The 19268-nt window shown below is 41.3% G+C and overlaps 3 protein-coding genes across 4 annotated transcripts; all 3 read left to right on the top strand.

Moving 5' to 3' along the window:
* The first annotated feature begins 543 nt into the window (after window positions 1–543).
* Window positions 544–8001, top strand: tektl1 (tektin like 1). The gene is made up of 8 exons (XM_080897186.1): window positions 544–1239; window positions 2547–2831; window positions 3098–3202; window positions 4366–4516; window positions 4850–5016; window positions 5101–5196; window positions 5269–5382; window positions 6198–8001. Exons 1-8 carry the CDS (start codon window positions 910–912, stop codon window positions 6393–6395), a joined length of 1446 nt encoding a protein of 481 aa, XP_080753312.1. The 5' UTR covers window positions 544–909; the 3' UTR covers window positions 6396–8001.
* A 982-nt stretch (window positions 8002–8983) lies between these two features.
* On the top strand, window positions 8984–12547 carry LOC308406279 (uncharacterized protein). The gene is made up of 3 exons (XM_080897187.1): window positions 8984–9056; window positions 10086–10205; window positions 10330–12547. The coding sequence occupies exons 1-3, from the start codon at window positions 9005–9007 to the stop codon at window positions 10533–10535; spliced, it is 378 nt and encodes a 125-aa protein (XP_080753313.1). The 5' UTR covers window positions 8984–9004; the 3' UTR covers window positions 10536–12547.
* A 165-nt stretch (window positions 12548–12712) lies between these two features.
* zp3d.2 (zona pellucida glycoprotein 3d tandem duplicate 2) lies at window positions 12713–19248 on the top strand. 2 transcript variants are annotated; one of them, XM_080895600.1, is made up of 8 exons: window positions 12713–13515; window positions 15081–15196; window positions 15308–15411; window positions 16316–16490; window positions 16575–16680; window positions 17176–17264; window positions 17349–17422; window positions 17527–19248. In XM_080895600.1, exons 1-8 carry the CDS (start codon window positions 12955–12957, stop codon window positions 17862–17864), a joined length of 1563 nt encoding a protein of 520 aa, XP_080751726.1. In that variant the 5' UTR covers window positions 12713–12954; the 3' UTR covers window positions 17865–19248. The 2 variants fall into 2 exon arrangements, with proteins under 2 accessions (XP_080751726.1, XP_080751727.1); XM_080895601.1 differs by having other exon boundaries at window positions 17179–17264.
* The last annotated feature ends 20 nt before the right edge of the window (window positions 19249–19268 follow it).

Genomic DNA, 19268 nt, shown 5'->3' on the forward strand with positions numbered 1-19268 from the left:
CATGGTAATCAAAGCAGCAAACCACATGTTTGAAAAACTCAGCAGCAATGTGTCTCTTAAAGTTCACGAGGCAGTTACTTGGAAGAAAAATTCCCAAACCTAACGTGAGCAGTTCCACCAACCCTGAGAAGTGTGCGTCTAACATTACAGCTCAACCAAGAGGAACGGCTTTAATGTTTAGATGCTGTCAGACTGTCGTGAGCACGAGTCTCTCACTGTGGGAAAGTGCACACTTTGATTTACAGTAATACAGCAGGAGTGATTCAGTGCTGTCAGTCAAAGTCGCACAAGCTAAAGCAGACTGCTTTATTTTCCACTTTACTCTGATGTAGATGAGACTTCACAATGCATTCTATCAACTAAAACCATAAACTCATCAGGAAGGCATTTAGGGTCAAAGATCACGGGAGCCACAGGGGGCTTCAGGGAGTCGACCCCTGCTGGTCATTATAGAGAACGCAGGTTTAAAGCACTGTCTAAGTTAAATTTTAATTTCAGTCAGATTTTATATTTAAAAACACGCACATTCACAGAGCTCCTGACTTCCTCCTCCTGAAGCTTTAAAAGCACGAGGCTTAAAGCTGTAGACTTCCACCCCCACCTGTTGCAGAATTCTCACATCTCTTATAGTTTTGTCTTGTTTTTAAGTAAACTGTCTTCTATCAGTCCTCGCCTTCCTTTAAAGAACCAGATACGAAGTAGAGAGGAGCACTGACGCGCCACAGCTGTGTTTCAGTCATTTAAGAGTTTCTGTGAAAGTTTAAGGGGGAGATCACACTGAGTGCTGCGTGTCCCCTGTTCCATTTTCTCTCCAATCACCAAACAGCTTGGAGTTTCTAGTTACTTTAGCTACTGTTGCTATGGAGATGACACAAAGTTTTCACCCTGGATACTTGGTAGCAGTCACAGATGAGGCCAGTTCATAGCATAGTGATGCAGGTTCAGTCGGTTCCCCTCGGCTCTGTTACCATCGGACCGCAGTCCTGGCGCGAGGGTACGGTCCGCTCCATTCGGCGTGCTGAGCGCCTGGTCCGGCAGACTCGAGCCGGGCAGCCCGCTGCGTGCAGCCAGCCCCGGAGCGGCAGCAGCAGCGCCGCTGCAGGAGTAAGCCTAAAGCGCTCAGACGGCACAGCGGAAGTCACAGCCAGAGATAAGATAAGAGCGGAGGCGTGCAGACCGAGGAGTCGTGACTGCGTCTGCAACCAGAAGATATCAAGACCCCAAAGTGCAGGAGCCATGGTGAGACAAACGATCCACAGTGTGCCAGGGTGGTGTGAAAGCCTGAAGTTATAGATTTTAAAAGTAAATATATGTAAACTATTCTAAACTAGCGTTCACAGTTACAGGAATCCATATGAAAACTGCACAAGAGTTTAAACTTCATTTCATATTGAATAATAATGAATAACTGTTTTGCTCTGTAATTAAGTCAAGGCAGCTTTATTTGTAGAGCAAATTTAAAAGACATCAAGTATCGGACAGAGTGCTGAACAGAGGGACGTGGAATAAAAAAAAAAGAGGAATTAAGATAAAGGAGGTAAAGAAGATCCAAAAAATCCATATATATACACATAAGCAGACTCTTAAATACACTTGTCTATACAAGTATATATGTACACATACATGCATATACGTATAGACACACACAGGTATGCACGTGGACATAAATACATGTATACATATACACATGCATACAACATCCAATGTGATAACAGACCAGAATAACTAAGATAGAATAAAAGACTTAATCAGTCTTTTTAATTATGTCATAACCCAGCACGAGCAACTGTTTTAGCATCTAAATATACTAAAAGTACCTAAATTAAAATTACTCATAATGCATTAACACACTGGAGGTGATTTTAATTACTTATACCCCTGAATAGCTTTATTTAATACAGCATTATACATATTCATAGATTTAAAATCTGCAAAGCAAAAATAATGGTGTGGTGCACACAGATGTGGAGTATTTTCTTCCTGGATTCAAGCATCTAAAAAACAGAATCACAGAGAAATACTTAAACAAAGTCTATTAAAACTGAATCAGCAAAGTATTTAAGTAAATCTACTAAACTGCTGCTACTACTACATTCCACTGCTCACCCTATCCATGCCCTCATCCTGTGGTGTTGGGCATTGTGAGCTCAACAGTACTCCAGTCCAGTGGCATGCAGACGTTAAATTTATGGGGTATGAGCCTGAAAAGGTTGGAATCTCAGCTCGTAGGGAGCCAGGATGAGATGTTTTAGGAGATAAACAGACTGAAACATTCTTTACAGAACACTGCAGAGCAATGAAAAGCCCACGGAGGAAAGTACAGCTTTATAAATCAGCAATATTTTACACTTGTTGGTAGAGGCAGAGCTAAATTCATTTAACACTCTCATCTCTGAGACATTTTAAGACTTAAAACACCTTTATTTTCGAACTCTTCCTATATTAAAAGCCTTCACTTGTTTTTATTTAGATTTTCATCTTCTGCATCTTTTAAAGTTGACTGATGTTTTTGAGTATTGGACTCAGACATTGAGCTTTTTTTAAAGTTCCCTGGTGGCTCTCAGAGGACACCTGTGGCCCCGTTCCCACCTTCCAGCCTGCGTGAGCAGTGTGCCGGAGCCAGTGTTGCTGTAGTTGCTGACTACATGCGCAGAGTTCGGGAGGTGGAGGTCCAGCTGCGCAGGCAGGCTGGCAGAGTGACCGAGGAAGGTGTCAAGCTGGAGAGGGAGCGAGGACATCTGGAGAGGATGCTGCGCAGTCTTAGGACCAATCTGACCATCAACCAGAAGAGCTCGGAGGGGAGAACCAGGAGGCCATCCACCACTGAGACGGCAAGCTTACACAACACTTAAAATGCTGAAATTCTTCTGTCTACTTTGGTGTTAAAGATGCTCAACCGTGGTGAAGTATTTTCTGCCCGGCACCTCAGGATCATTTTCAGGATTTCAAGTGCAAAAACTTGCCTGCTTGCCTCACACACATACAGCATTAAATCTTTATTACCTCCAGTGTCACTGAGAGTTAATCCAGCACCAAGGATTATTTGATGAAGTTCAGAGCTGTAGACTGAGGCCCTGACAGGTCTGCCCGTTTGCAGGAGAGAGATGGTGCTGATTACTTGCTGCTGTGGGAGAGGAGAGAGCTGGCTGAGCTGAAACAGGATCTGGAGGGAACACTGAAAACCACACTGAGCCAGCTTCAGGTGATTTACAGTCCTCTGTCTTCATCGCTTGACTTGTTTTCCCTCTACTCTACCCTCACAGGCATGAGAGAGGTTAGAAAAACAACAATGCTCAGGTATCACTAACCTCCACCCTTCTTCTTTAGATTTTGTTGTTGCTGGATTTATAGGGACAGTTTATCCACCTAAACTGTTCCGATGTGAGCCGAGTGAATTCTCTTAAATTTAACACATTTAAAAATCCAAAAAACTTGTGAGAAGTTTTGTGACTAGAAGTTTGGTGGATGTAGATAGTAGAAAAAAAGTAGTTCCTTTGTTTTGGTTCTTTGAAGACCAAAAGGCGAGTGCCATTAGGTTGCATTATATTCAAGAAAAGGCATAGACCCACTGATAAGATGGTACGGTGATGTGTCTGTTTTAGAGTCAGTTGTCCAGTCTTGTTGGTTAGAACTACAGGCCAGAGGAAACATATGTAAATTCACTTTTGAGGTGAACTGTTCCTTTAAGTTAAAGCTCAGGCATTTCAGGGGATGAGTAACAGGAAGTAACAGCCATGTAGCATATATCTTTGAGGTTGCTAAACTTAACATCTTTATGTTTACTGGGTTACTGAAACTCTGCTGCGTATCCAGGCTGTTGATGCCTCGACCAGCTGAATGAAGAATTGAAAGATTGCCTGCATGGGTTTCTTTAGGCTGCTGCAGCTTTTCCCCACAGCAGAACTGCTTGTTGACTCTGAATAGGCTGTATGTGTGAATGTGAGCTTGAATGAAGGTCTTTCTGTGTTGGCCCTGTGATAGACGGGGACATGTTGTTCAGGGTCTATTCCACCATTTGCCTTATGAGCTGGGATGCTGGGATAAGCTAAAGGCCCGAATGCCCCTGAACTGGATGGGCTGTTTGTTGTCAAGCATTGGCTAAGCGCACTGAACAGAGAGTATAACTGAATAATGTACATAGACTGTACAGAAAGATACATGTAGCCACTGTGAAATAACCGATTGGTTTGCGGTTTGCATTTTCAGTCGAAAAAACCCCCCACTTGTAAATCTCACATATTTTATTTTATGAAACTTTTTATTGTTATTTTTTACCACATTTTTCTCTCTGCAAAGTAACCCGTACCTATATATTTGTCTGCCAGCTGCTGTCCTAATGCATTATTTCCTGCCTTCTTCTTTAAGGCCCTGGGTGAGAGCAGCAGACAGCTGCTGGACTGTGCCAGTGAGAGGGCTCGAGTACTGGAACTGCTCCCTCTCAGTGGATCTGCTGGAGGACATGACTCTGCACCTCAGACCTTTATCAAAACAGACCCCATCAGCCCCTTTACTCCAGGTACACTCAGGACAAGGAGAAGCTCTCGTTAAGAAATTATATAAGAAATAAGAGCAAATTTTGCCCAAATATCAATGAAACAAGTGAGAAAAAGAACAGCACAGTTCTTACACCACACATAAATTATATATTTTCAAAACAAGATCCTAAAAACAGAGAAGTATAAACTCCAGAACTTTAATTAAACGAATTAGTTGCTTTGTGTGTGGTCACTAATCTACACAGCCAGTGTCCCTGCTCACACTCAGAGAAAGAGCAGATCATCTTAAAACAGATCTCCTGTGTCCTCAGGATTAAAATTGACAGATAGGATATCCCCTGCTTCTCTTGCAGAGTGTAAAAAGGCTTCAGAGTCGTCCTCCCTGAGGGTCAACCAGTCGCAGCTACTGAGAGAAACCATCAGACGGACGCTAACCAGCGCCATCAGCAGGCAGAAAGCTGCTCATTGCGCTGTCAACGACGGCCTGGTGAAAAAAATTGCAGAGACAGTCACTCTGCAGGTAAAAAGATCCTGAATTAATGCAGAAGTGCATTTTTGTATTAAAGTAATAACACATACTTAACTATCATTCTGTCTTCTGTAGCAAAATCTGGCGCTGACGTCTGCAGCCACCCGGCAGGCCATGTTTCGTAAGCAGAGGGAGATCAACTGCATTCGTCACAGCCACGGCAGAGCACAGGTCAGAGAGCGTGTGGAGCGTGTTTATTTGAGATTTCATGAAAACGTTTGGCTCACGCTGTCCTGCTCACAGGGTCCAGAGTACAGCGGCGATCTTCTGTCCAGAGAGAAGCTCAACAGGCCTCTGGTGAAGGTTTATCAGAGACACCCGGGGACACAGTTACCTGAAGCTGCTCAGCTCATTCAGGTGCGTCCGACACACATTCGGCTGCCACATTCATTATCATACTTCCTGAAGTGTGTTTTGGCCTTTACCTCGTCCTGATGTCAGGTATCTGAGTCTCTGACTGCTGAGGTTACGTGTGTGTGTTTGCACTGTGATGCTAAGCTGGGAGTGTACTCTAAGCCAGCTGGACCTTTTGTGCTGAAACGACTAAGCTAACAGACTCTGCTGCAGGTGTGTCAACATGGACGGTGCCTTTCACATGCAAACTGAACCAGTGATAAATTGAACATAATTAATCTGCAGCTTTAATATTTCCAATCATGTTTTCTTTTTTATATTCTGGTAACATTTAATAACTTTACTGATTACTGATGGATAAATATTTAATACACATTTGTACAAAGAAAAAAAAAATCCAAATACAGGGTGAGCTGAATGCTCTGGGGTGATGTTAGTTTGCACTTGAACTCAGCAGAAACTAATCTGCATGTTTGTCTGCAGAAACTGAAGCTGAGACTTGTTTCTAAATTCTGCCTCATGCATTTTAAAGTTTGCAAAAATAAATTGTGACCTCAAAGCAGAACGATAGGCGTGAAGCACAGTCTCACTCTTCAGCTCAGTCTTTAAAATGGTGCTTAATAATGCTTTGCATGTCAGATACGACTAAAAATAAACACAAACTGAACATTTACCAGGATTCGTATCATTATCATTATGGAGTACAGTGGCTGGTGTTCACTTGTATTAAAAAAGCAAAGTGGTTTATCACTCTAACCTCTCATTTTTCCTCAGACAAACAAAATCATTTTGAAATGTGTTTCCTGTGTGTCTCTCAGAGCGGTGCAGCGCTCAGACGATGTCTTAAGTCCTCTGAGGGTGAGCTGGGGAAGCTGGAACACACATGTCTGCAGCTGCTGGATGACCTGCAGGGCAAGAGAGCTGCAGCTCAGGTGGACGCAGCTGTGGTCCGCATGAGGCGTCAGCAGGTCGACAAGCGAGCCATGCCCGCCTTCCTCCAGCAAGGGGCGCTGTGATGCTAATTTAGTTAATGAGGGGAACTATTTACAGGTTAAAGAACATTAGAACAGCTTGAAAATGCACTTTAAGGTAAAATGTTCATGCACAGTCTTGTTTCTTTGGCTTATTTATGTTTTTTCCTAAGCTGTTTAGTTTTAGTTGAACTGTATTACATAATCATAGATATTTAATACACAAGTGATCTGCAAATTTCAGAAAAAACACATTTTATTCACAAACCAAAACATTACATGTTTCAACTTAGAAAATATACAATTTTGGAAATATTAGCTCATTTTGAATTTGATGTGGCAACACGTCTCAAAAAAGTTGGGACAGATTGTGTGGCAGTGTCCTGTGGCCCCTCTTCTTTTATATCCAGTCCCTAAATGTCCAGGGTCTGGGGAGAGCAGCTGCTGGACCAGTTATATTTCTTGTTTCATGATGCTTCAAAGGTTTTATGTTGATGAAAAGTCTGGAATGCAAGCAGGCCTCTCCAGCACTGAGTTCTGATAATAAGTCAGATTGTCCCTCTCGTCCTCAGTCTGGAGGACACAGCGTCCATGTTTTCCAGTAAGAATTTCAGATTTCAGTTTGTCCACAGAACAATTTTCCACTTTGCCTTTTAACGAGCTTTTTCCCCAGAGAAGTTCTTTGCATGGTTGTGCGTTACCCTGCTTTTGGGGATGGCGCAGAGAGCTGTGTTCAAAGACTGTGATTTCTGGAAATGTTGCTGAGTCCATGCAGTTGTTTCCATGACTGAATCATGTTGGTTTTTAATGCAGGGCTGCCTGAGGGTCCAACGATCACAGGCATACAGTTTAGAGTTTTGACTTGATCATCATTTGCATATCACCATCATGCAGATGATGAGAGAGTTTTTTACACCGACAAGTATTATTATAACTTTTCATGTTAATCTCAGACTCTTCTGTTGGTACAGCCCATCCAAAAATCCTGTTCTCCAGATTTAAATTCTAGTGTGTCTGAGCTGTCTGATCTGTGGATGGATATTCTAACCAAACTCTGAGCTGATAGCCTCATACTGCATCATCTTGTTAAATACGACAACTTCTGGCTCCAAAAAAATGAGCACTGTTCGATTCAATTCAATTTAATTCAATTTTATTTATATAGCGCCAAATCACAACAAAAGTCGCCTCAAGGTGCTTTATATTGTACAGTAGATACAGAGAAAAGCCCAACAATCATATGACCCCCTATGAGCAAGCACTTTGGTGACAGTGGGAAGTAAAAACTCCCTTTTAACAGGAAGAAACCTCCGGCAGAACCATGCTCAGGGAGGGGCGGGGCCATCTGCTGTGATTGGTTGGGGTGGGAGAAGCAAAACACCATCTTTGACACTTAAAATACAAAATCAAAGACCATGGGGTATGTCTGTTTGTTGTTTGCACCAACAGGCATCTGGAGCTATCATCAAGTGGACACTCAAAGAACTGCAGCATTTAGGAATCGCATGCTAAATACTGCAGGCTGTTATTCTGCAGTCTGGCCTGATAGAATAGAATAGCCTTTATTGTCATTGTACATGTGCAATGAAATTGTGATGTACAGTAGGAGAGATGAAATAAAAAAGAGAGCTTTGTTTGAGCTGCCTTCTCTCACTGGAGAGTTTTCCTAGAAGAGTTGAAGTTTAACGCCTGTGCTGTTAGGATGAAATCTTCAGCAGCTCCACAGAATTCAGCTCTGGGTTTGAAACCAGTATAATTCTGTGGGTTTCTCTCAAGACAGCGTATCACTCCACAGACACACACACACTTTCATTCTGATCTAATTAGGCTATCTGTTATTGAAATAACAATAATAACAACAATGGAAAGAATGACTTTTTGTATGCCTGAAAAACAGAAATAGGAAAAAGTATCCAGAGATGGAGTAATTCGATTATCTTATCTAACACACAATAATCATATACTGCAGATTATCTCAATGCAAACACTATGAACAAATCTTACTGTGCAAAAACATGAAATCACCCTGTGTTCAGTTTGAAACTGTGGGACTGTTCATTGCTTCTAATCACTTTTCTCGTCATGGGACTGCAGGTCACTTGACATCCCTCCCACCAAACTCAACGTCTTTCATTAGGAGATGAGATGTGATTTAATAAACCTGCCCTGCTTCACCTCAGTACAGACACATGTCACATCATTCTTTAGAAAAAAAACCTCAAGAAAGCTTAATACTTTCCACTTTTTCCACATTTTAAGCTACACAGATGTGGATTTTCTTCATAAAGCCCCGTTGATTATCTTAAGTCTGAATGGACCTTTTCTAAGCAGCCATGGCTTCGAACAGAAGTCTAACAGTCTAATTTAATCATAAGGAGTGGGGTGGGAGATTCTCCCAGAGTTGATTAAGGGAATATTAAGAGAAACCAGTAAGAGATTTACCTTCAGATCTCTGTGGCTGCTCCGTCTGCGTGAAGCTAGTTTGTAAAACTTTAGCTTTAAATTAAAAGAACAAACAAAAAACAACTTGATTTCTTGAATTCAAGATGAAAACAGCGGATTCATTCTAGAAAATATTCTGAAAGAAACGCCTTTAAGAGCTGAAGCGTCGACCGGCAGGAGGATTTTCTCCTGGTGAGACAGAAACATCAGTGATGTCGAAGCTGCTTGGCTCTCTGCTTCTCCTGTGTTTACTTCCAGCTGTGGGTAAGTCAGCAAAGACGGTGTGTGCATGCTTCTGCTCGTGTGTTTAAAGGCACAATCCATGCAGCTATAGCAGACAGAAAACTCCAAGGTTAACATTAATATAAAAAACCTTATTTTCTTGCATAATTAAGATCTATTATTTTCCCCTCATTGTTTGATGTATGAAATTTTTGGAAAAGAACTATTTAAGTAGCTTTAATGTGAGATGAAGAAAGATGTAACTGGGAAACTGGAACCATTACACCTTATAAAACTGCCTAAATAAAATTATTTTAAAATACAGAAATATTTTTGTTTAGTAATGAATATGTTTGATCTTTGTATTACTTGTACATATAAAAAACCTCTTTGTGTCACATGATGCCGTTCCATAAGAAATATCCAAGTGCATTAGCAATCAGAGGTAGTTAACATAGAAGAGTTTAAATAGCTGAGGCTAACAGACAGTGCACAAGAGAGTGCACGCAGGGTGGAGTGGGTGGAGGTGAGACAGAAGGATACATGTGAGAGTAAAAGGGAAGGTTTATAAGACGGTAGTGAGACCTGCTGTGACGTATGGTTTGGAGACTGTGGCACTGATAAAACAACACGAGGCAGGATTTCACTGAGAGTGACCGGACAGGATTAGAAGCTAATATATCAGAAGAGGCGAGCCTGAGTTTGTTTGGACATGCGCAGAGAAGGGATGGTGGATATGTTTTAGAAAGGATGTTTAATACCAGGCAGGAGATGCGTGATGTAGTGGAGGAGGATCTGCAGATGGTGACCTCTAAAGGAAGCAGCTGAAAGAAGAAGTGGTTAACATTCGTGTTAGTGGTAAAGAGAAAGCAGTGTGTTTCATCATATTAGGGCTGCAACAAATAAATATTCTAACCACTGATTAATCTCGGTGATTAATCATTTTGAAGTACATTTTTAAAAGCAGTTTAAAAGACATCCGTTTTTACCATCCTTGTATTTTGTGATTATTATGATTCAGTTGACTTTTTTTACTGTGGCTCACATGCAAAACTCACATCTGTACTTCAGTTCCCCTCTTCTGTTACACCTGTGTGTTCCCCACCATCTCCCCTCTGGACTGCATCAGATTCCCCCTGAAGTGTCCACCTGGGCAGCTCTGCCTGTCCAGCCGAGCCGTGGGTGAGAAAGGTGAGTTCAACTCGAGTCACTGAAAGTCAAATTTAAATGAATCAAAACTGAGAAAAAGAAGCGAGAAAGGTCAGCGTCCGGCTCGGGGAGGAGTGTGTCAGTGTGATTTGCTTCTTTCTTTCAGGGGACTTCCGTGTGGTTTTGTACGAGAAGAGCTGCGTCCTGCCCTCCCTGTGCGGAATCACGGGTGAAAAATACGCGCTGGGACTCAACTTCACCTTCACCAATGAATGCTGCAACACTCACTTGTGTAATGGCGCTGCTACATCTGCTGCCCCCTACTGGATTGGGACATTATTCACACTTCTAACTCTGTACTCCGTTTGGTGAATAGTCAATGATATAAAGCAGTTTGGCAGAGATAGAGTTCCTATTTCCGCCCTCTAACGGAAAAAAGCTGTACTAAACTTTTTTAAAACACTATATTTATTTATTTTTACTCTAACAGTAAATCGGTAACAATAAGGCAAGCGCACCAGTGTAGTTCAAGTTCAAGTTCAAATTTTATTCGCCACATGCAGTGGCAGGTTGCCCTGCAGTGGAATGAACCCGCCCCCGACCTTACACACACTACACAGACATCACATGGGGATACAAGTCAGAGAACGGTTGCATTACAGAAAAACCACTGAAATGTCCACTACAATGGGAAAGTACAAGAGGAAAAAAAGAGACCTCTACTCATGCTGGGCTCCTATAGGAGGACAGCATGAGAACAGGAAACAAAAAAACTCCTCTGCACAGAAATGTCCACAGTACAACATTATAGAGCACGTGACCAGCAACAGGGATGGGTAGGGGATAAGGAGTAATCCCAGGCAACACAGCAGCCATCCTGTAATATCCAAATTCACACAGACACACATGAAAAAGTACAACGTTTAAAACAAACAATGTCCTGGTAAATTTTCTGTTGGATCCAAAAATCTCACAAAATTAAAAAAAACGTTTTGTCGTTCAGTATATGCAGGTATTGAAGGTTTGAGTCCATTTATAATATTTTGTCTTCATTAATTTTTGCTCATTTTTATGATATGTCTGTGTTTCTGGATACAAACCAATCCCAGTGAATCACAGTGAAACAGGCTTTCTTTAGCCTCTGCACATTTAGTTCATATGCATATTTATATCGTAACAATTTACCTGCATTAACCAGTTACAGTGTATTAATCTGAGGCATGAATTCACCTGCGGATATTTTCATTTTAAAATCTTTGTTCTGTGCATTTATTTCATGACCTGAAGTTTCTGACGAGCAGGATGGAAACATTCTAAAATACTGATATGACTGCCTTTTAGTGGTGTGCAGATTCTTCCGATACCAGTAATTTATATTCTAGAATCGATTCTCATATTAAAATATCGGTATTTTAGTACTTTGAGGTAAATTTGTAGTTTTTCATTAACAGGAACACAGTGGAAAGAAACTATATCATTCTGATCGTCTAAATTGGAAGGAACTACTTCCTCTTACGCCTTTCACAGTCATATGCGAAATATAAATGTATAAATGTGTGGCAGCCCCTGGCGTGGGCACTCACAACAATGGCTGAGCGTGAACGGAGTCATGTGTGGACGTATTTTACCTCCACAAACGGCCGAGACGTGGTTTGCGATACATGTGGCAAGACAGTGAGGTGCTGTGTCAACACCACTAACCTGTCAAACACCTCAGAGTAAATCATATCACAGAATATGACGAGCGTATGTTGAGGCGAACTGAAGAGGAGGAGAGGGACAGGTGCTGCTAGGGGAGACAGATGAATTTCGCGGAGTCCTTTAGTGCTGCAGGCAGGCAACGTGTTCAAATAGTGCAAAACTTCAGTTTTGTTTTTAATTTCTACATGATAATTCTACATTATTAAGCAATATGAACAAGTAGTCTGATGTCCTGTAATCATTATGAAGTTATATTATTACGACTACATAATACAATTATATATTGTATTATGAAATACAATGAAACATTAAGTTTTTGTAGAGAGTATTGGTATCGGATCAGTATCGTCGATACGACTCGACGGAAAGGAAATCAGTGGTATCGCACATCACTACTGCCTTTCTTTAACAGTCCTTTGTATATATCAGCAGGTGTTTTGGAGGTCCATTGAGTTAAATGTGTTGGTTTTACAAAGCATGCAACCTGTAGAAGTGTAAAGGTTTTTTATTCAGATTGAATCGATTCCTGTTATTGAAACAGTCAGGATAAGAACATCTGTCACCAGATGGTGAATCTTTTCACTCCTTTTAGAACACAAACAGTGACGAGTCACAGCCTGGCACCAAAATGTAGACTAAACATCCAGGGTACCAATTGTTCCTGTTCCTCTGTATCATAGACATTAAATTGGTGGCATTTTGCATTGAAAATATATGTTTCATGATGAGATGCTGATCCCATGACCAGATGCTCAATAACAAAAATCATGCTGTTTTCTGCCCTGAAAACTGAATATATTTGTCTTCTTCTGTACTTCTGAAAGACAAAAAAAAAAATGCTGGAAAAATAAAGCAAATGTAAAAGCACAAAATGTCAACGCAACCTTCTGTACTAACAGAGCCTGTAACTGGGAAATCTTTCATAGTATGAGAGATTGCGCGTTTTAATTAACTATGAAAAAGCAGCTGATTCTGGGGGAGGTCAGGTGATCCTCCTGGAAAACATCAAAACGTTGTTTTTACTTCAAACAGCCGGTGAGTGGCGCCCTTTGCTGTCCATCTGCGCCAGGTGTTGTTAATTTACCTCCACATGAGGAGAGCATCATCAGCCGTGACAGCCAACCTTCCGCCCTTTCGGACACTTTGTTGTATGTCACTGGGATTTCCGGGCATGCTTTACCTACCTTTCCTTCTCTTGCTGCCCGTGTTTGCGTCCACTGAAGCGGGGACAGCGGCCCCTCGGCCTTCGGAGCAGACAGCGCAGGTGATGAGAAAAGTTCCCCGGAGAGAAACGCCGACTCTCCTTTCGCCGCCGTACCTCCACCTCCCGGTGTTTCTGGACTCTCAAGTGCCGCTGGTGGATAAGGAGTACTTCTCTCCGCTCAGGGGCACGGGAGTGGAGCCTCTGCCCGAGCGCGTCCGGGACATCCTGCTCCCTATTCCGCCCAAATCCACTCCGCCCAGCGTCTCGGATGTTTCCGTGAAGACTACGTGTAAGCGGACAAAGATGCAAGTCCAGGTGGAGAGGAGCCTTCTGGGAACGGGTGAAGCCCGGTCTCAGCTCAAGCTGGGCACGTGCACAGCCAGCAAATCCACGAGGGATTACTTTTATTTTGAGTATGGCCTCGGTATGTGTGGAACCAAGCGCACGGTGAGTCTCAGGCAAGAAAGGACCCCAGAGAATTAAAAACGGAATTATACTGATTTTCTGTTCTTGTCCGAGATGATTAACCAGTTAAAAAAGACCGCTTTGTTTTGCGTCTTTAGTGGGTTACAGTGGACACAGAACTGTTACACCAATGACGACATCTAAAACGGTGAACATGTCAGTTATATGCCAGGCTTTGCTCCAGTAGGTTAAACTGGGCCTGGTACTACTTATTTCTTGGACTCACTAGAGTAGCTTTGCTTGATTTGTTTAATTTTACCGATTACCGGGCCTACAGCCCCAAGTTCACCCTCTGTCTGGAGCAAGATGCCTCACCTCACTTTAAAAAAAGCTTGCTTCTGATTGGTTCCCCCTGGCAAATGTAGGCTTGATCAGGAGGCGATTGGTTTTCTGTACTCACTGCCAGAGGAACTAACTTTATGACGTCACACCGAGCCAAGAGTCGGGGGGGAAACTGTTAAACTGGACCTTTGGCTCACAGGGGTTACTGTTACACACACACACACACACACACACACACACACACACACACACACACACACACACACACACACACACACACACAGAAAATATGAAAAAGAAAAATTATAGATGAGCTATAAATATGTCTATCTTTGGAGTTGCATACAGAAGCATCCATTATACTATTTCAACAATATCTGACTTTTTCTTGGCACAGGCAGGGTAAAATTATTTTTTTTAGTTCAGAGCAGGAATTTTGTGCTGCTGTTTAAGCGTATTCATCTTTAATAAGATCACAAAATGGGGAAAAAATACTGGAAGAGATTGTTGTTTGTTTTTTTGTTTTTACAAGAACCATGCAGAACAGAATCTGCCAAAAGTCCAACTTAAACAAGTGACTTATTAATCAATAAATCTGCCTTTAAATAAAACACAAAATGCTAAATATGTAGCGCAAAACAAGTCACAATGAATGCAAATTTATTAACAGAACATAAGGACACATATTTACTGAGAGCTGGAGGACAAGTCTTTGCCCCCCTGTTCCTAGCTTCAATGACCGGTCTGTATATGCACTTATTTCTGTCACACAAATTAATCAAAGTATTGCACTATTCATCTGATTGCATAGAGAAATCTTCTGTGCTGGAAAGATGTGGACATATTTATATATTTATACCCTCGTTTGTCCACTAAGGGGCTCTGTAGTAGGACACCAGTCAGATAAACCTTTTTGAGTGTTTGGAGTTTTGGTCAGGTGACACAAAACACCCGATGATGTCAGCATTACTGTAAGATTTCATATTCCTATTGAACAAATAAGAAAACAATAGATATATTTCAATAAAAGTAGTTTAAATGTATGTTTCCATAACATTTTCATGTACTGCAGTAATTTATATTTGAATTTTAGTTTTTTGACTAAATCTTCAGTCATAAGATTAGGATTACATGTTGAGTAAGATTATGTCTACACCTGCTGTGATTCACTGTTGGCATTCAGCTCACTGCTGAGCCATAAAAGCCTGTCTCATAACTGTAGACAAAGTTTTATTTAAATGTTAATATAAAAATTCTGGTTGCAGATCATTGATAACCAGGTTGTCTATTCAAACACACTTCGTTACGACCCACCGAGACTCAAAGGACCAATCAGGCGAGTGGTGCCCTTCAACCTACCTGTGTCATGTTATTTTAACAGGTGAGCTTAAAAGATTAAATTGAGGACAGACAGAAACTTATTCATAACACACAAACTGTTTATTAATGCTGTTTTTCCATTATTTTTTTTTTAATGCTAACAACCTTTTAGGTACCAATACACCTACAAAATTGGCTACATACCAAAGGTGCCCATACGCAGGCTCTTCAAACGAGTAAAGAACGGAGCTAAATTCAGTCTGACGCCACGAAACGGTAAACCTACAGAAATGTGTGCAGTTATTAAACCCCGGTGGATTTCTGAGGTTCTTGGTGGTCTTTGTTTATCAAATTAAATTAATTTTTGATAAACATTTTTCAATATCATTCAGAAGCAAGACCTTGATGTTAATGTGACAAATGCAAAGCTTGCAACTCTGTGCAGGTGCTAGAAACAGATTAATGTCAAAATCACTCGTGTGGTTTTGCTGAGTCACTGTTTCTTTAAGCACAGTATCCTAGTACACACCTCCACACTAATCATGAGTCTTTGGATCCAGGAGGACATTTATATCTGGAATAATGATGTATTTTATTTAGATTACCAAACATTTAATTATTTCAATTTGATGTGTTTATGAAGATCACAAGTTAAATGTCCAGTTTTGTTGTATTTCATAAAGATAAAAAATCCTCCCTATAGTGATTGAATCCAGATCTGAATAGAAACATTAATTTCTTAAGTTGGTGCCACATTTCATCCAGATGTGTTCATAACTATTTGAGTCATGCTGCTAACAAACAAACTGCTTGGTGGCGCCATGGTGACGTCACCCTCATAAATATGTTGATGCTTTATGAGCTAAGATATCCAGGGAACACAAGGTTTTAATCATGTAGCAAGCTGACTTCAGAGATTCATTCTTTGCTACTAATATTTTGTTTTTGGCACCAACTTTACTCCTAACTGACACGTCAAGGATTTTGCAGATTGTCTGGAAAATACTTTGTCCAGTAGATATTCCGTCGATATTCAGGTGAATTTTTGCAGTTTGAGCACTTTGCAAAGCTGCTTTCACACAACTGCTATCAAAATGATTTGTTTTTAAAGTGTGAGTGAGCTTTGCAGGTGCTTTTCCTGTCGCTTTACTGCTAATTTACTGTCCTATTTTCCTTTTAGCGAAATGGGAAAGGCTGTCCCCATCAGATCAGTACGTGCTCGGAAAGCCCATGTACTTTCAGGCCGAGGCCCTGCCCATGTCCCACGATGAGAGACTGTACATCCACTCGTGTTATGCCACTCCAGAGAAGTCCCACACATTCACGCTTAGATTCCCTGTTGTGAGAAACTTTGGGTAATGAATGTCACACGTCAAAAAAGCTGAAGCATTATTAAAAAAAATCATGCCATGGTCAGCTGTTTTCTCTTTCTGATAAAGATGTATGGTTGAAAGCAAAGGCGGGCGCTCCAGGTTCATCCCGTACAGAAACGATGCTGTGAGATTCTCTGTGGATGCGTTCCTGTTCAAGGGAATGATGGGCCAGGTCAGCCGAAGTGTCACCAGACTATAATGTGCTTCATATGTTCTTGTACTTTATTTTATCCCAAGTTCTTTGCCGTAAATCAGTGATGGCTTGCATGTGTACTGAGAAGTAAGTAGATCTCGACATGTGCCTTTACCCGCTTGATTTAAAAATTTGAGTAAAGCAGAAGTCTTATGTTTAAAACAAGCAAAGAGCTTCTTTATGCAGGCGCATTGTTATAGTTACTCATCTTTCACTGTTAATCATTTGCTTCATGCAAATTAATTGTTTGCTAAGCCTGTGCATGTGTAACTGTAAAAATTCAGTGGTTTTGGATGGCTGACCCCTTTTTAAATTAAATTGGGTTAGATTTGGTCCCCATATTAAAAAAAAAAACAAAACAAAAAAAAAAAAAAAACAACATTTTTGGGAATATCTGGGAGTCAGTGTGGTTTGACTGAATAAAGCGATTTAAAAGCTAATAGAGTAAACTTGCTTTTTCTGTATCTGCTGCAGCAGCTGTACATGCACTGCATCATGTCTGTGAGCAGTTCGGTGCCTACACCCACAGCCAAGTCCTGCAACTACGACACAAAGGCCAGAAGGTTAGATTTCCCCTGAAGCTCTTCTTAAAAACGCTGTGATATGATGATATTGAAAGCGTCTGTTGTCTTTGCTGCTTTGTGCAGATGGGCTGAGCTGTATGGATCAGACACAGTGTGCAGCTGCTGTGACTCCAACTGTAGCTCTTCAGCATCCAATGGTGAATCATCACTTAAACTTTTCTTTGTTTAAAAAAAAAAAATAATTGTTTGCTTTCTGCTGGAATTAAATGATTGAATATTAAAACATTTTCAACTTTTCCAGAGACTCAAATAATCAGCAGTCGGCCGTGGACCATAGAACCTAAAGCGAAAGCCATCGGCTCCCTGAAGAGGAACACGATCTCCACCAAAACAACAGCGGCACCGGAGTCAGTCATGACTGAGTGGAGGTGGACGTCACAGCCGGTGGTGACAGCAGCGCTTCCGATGGATAAGGTGGAGAAAACGGTGAAGGATTTGGAGTGGCCGTTTGGAGGTGGTGGAGTGATGTGGACTGAGGAGGAAGGTGAGGAAAAGCAGGGGAAGGGCTCTGCTTCTGTGGAGGAGGTGATCGCAGAACCCCGCCGGATATTTGAAGAAATATTTGATTTTGACAAATAAAGCTGGAGTTTGATCAGCGACGAGCTTCCTCCGGGTCTCTAATTTCAAACCAAATCAATTCCACTTATATTTTTGCAAAAATGTTTTCTGTGGTAAACAAGTTTGAGAAAGTTGTTGTTGATACTGAGCAAATTGATTACCTTTATTTGATTTGCATCACTAAATCTATAAACAATGACATAAAGATTATTGGAAATTCAATCTCATACTTACTGAGCGATGGGTGAGAAAGTGGACACCCCCATAGGTTCTATAGAAAATAAACTTCATTGTGAAGCTCCAGGTCTGCCATCTTGTCGTTTGTGAGGACCAGATGTGTAGGTCAAAGCATGTCAGTGTGAATTGAATGTGTGCAGTGACTCAGTTTAGACATTTCTGTACTATCAATAATTATTTGGACTTCAATCACAGAGAGAAAGAAATGCAGGACTCACACTGGATCATCTCTCCAACAGTAAGAGAAGATATGAATGCAACTAATTTCAATTCAATGAGCATTTTGTCATCATTTCTATTTCTGTAAAAATTCAGGCGCTGGTAGTGAAGTGTTATTTTTCACCATGTTGTCGTGCATAAGACGGCACGGCGAGAACTTGTGGGGCAGAGTGGTGCAGTGGTCAGCGCTGTCGCCTCGCATCAAGAAGCTTGTTGGTTTGAATTGAGCAGCCAGCTGCGCCCTGTTTGCATGTTCTTCTTGTGTCTACATGGTTCTTCGTGGTTATGCAGAGATCCTCCCACGGTACAAAAACAAGCAAAGGCATAGCCATCCTAAATTGAAGGTGTGATTGAATGACCACCCGTCTTGTGTGTGCCCCACTTCTCTCACCCTGTGACAGTTGGGATGGGCCCCTCTTACAGGGTGATAGAGTGGGTGGATGAATGGATGTTATAGTTTTCCCCGAGTCTTGTATACAGTTGGTCTTCTGTTTAGATCCCGAGGAGTTTAAAGCACTTCTACACTGACTGAACATCTCAGACCCAAAGGCTACATCCATCTTTTGTAAATGGCAAATCTGCATCCAGCTTCTTGTTAGCTTGTTTATTATGAATTAAAAGATTTGCTGTGCTATAATTTAATATAGGACCATCTAAGGTGTCTTGTGCTGCTGTAAGGCGTGTGGGATCTTTGAGGATGTCCTGGGGTCTCTGATGACAGATGGTTTGGGTTTTGTGGGCTGCAGTATGGGACCTTCTTTGGTCAACTTTCCTCCGAGTGGATTGGGTGGTTGTTGTTGTTGCTGTTTTTGTTTAACTGTAAACATAAAATCAGATCTCTTTTCCTCATACAGGCGTTATTTATTAGCTTTACATCAAGCATTTGTTTTATTGCTACATGTTAATTCTGTACAATTTCCCTTTTACAAAAAGTCAGGGATAACTGTTTTGACCTGTGAAGTGAAAAGA

The sequence above is a fragment of the Rhamphochromis sp. 'chilingali' genome, assembly GCF_963969265.1.
Source record: "Rhamphochromis sp. 'chilingali' genome assembly, chromosome: 11".
Lineage (NCBI taxonomy): Eukaryota > Metazoa > Chordata > Actinopteri > Cichliformes > Cichlidae > Rhamphochromis > Rhamphochromis sp. 'chilingali'.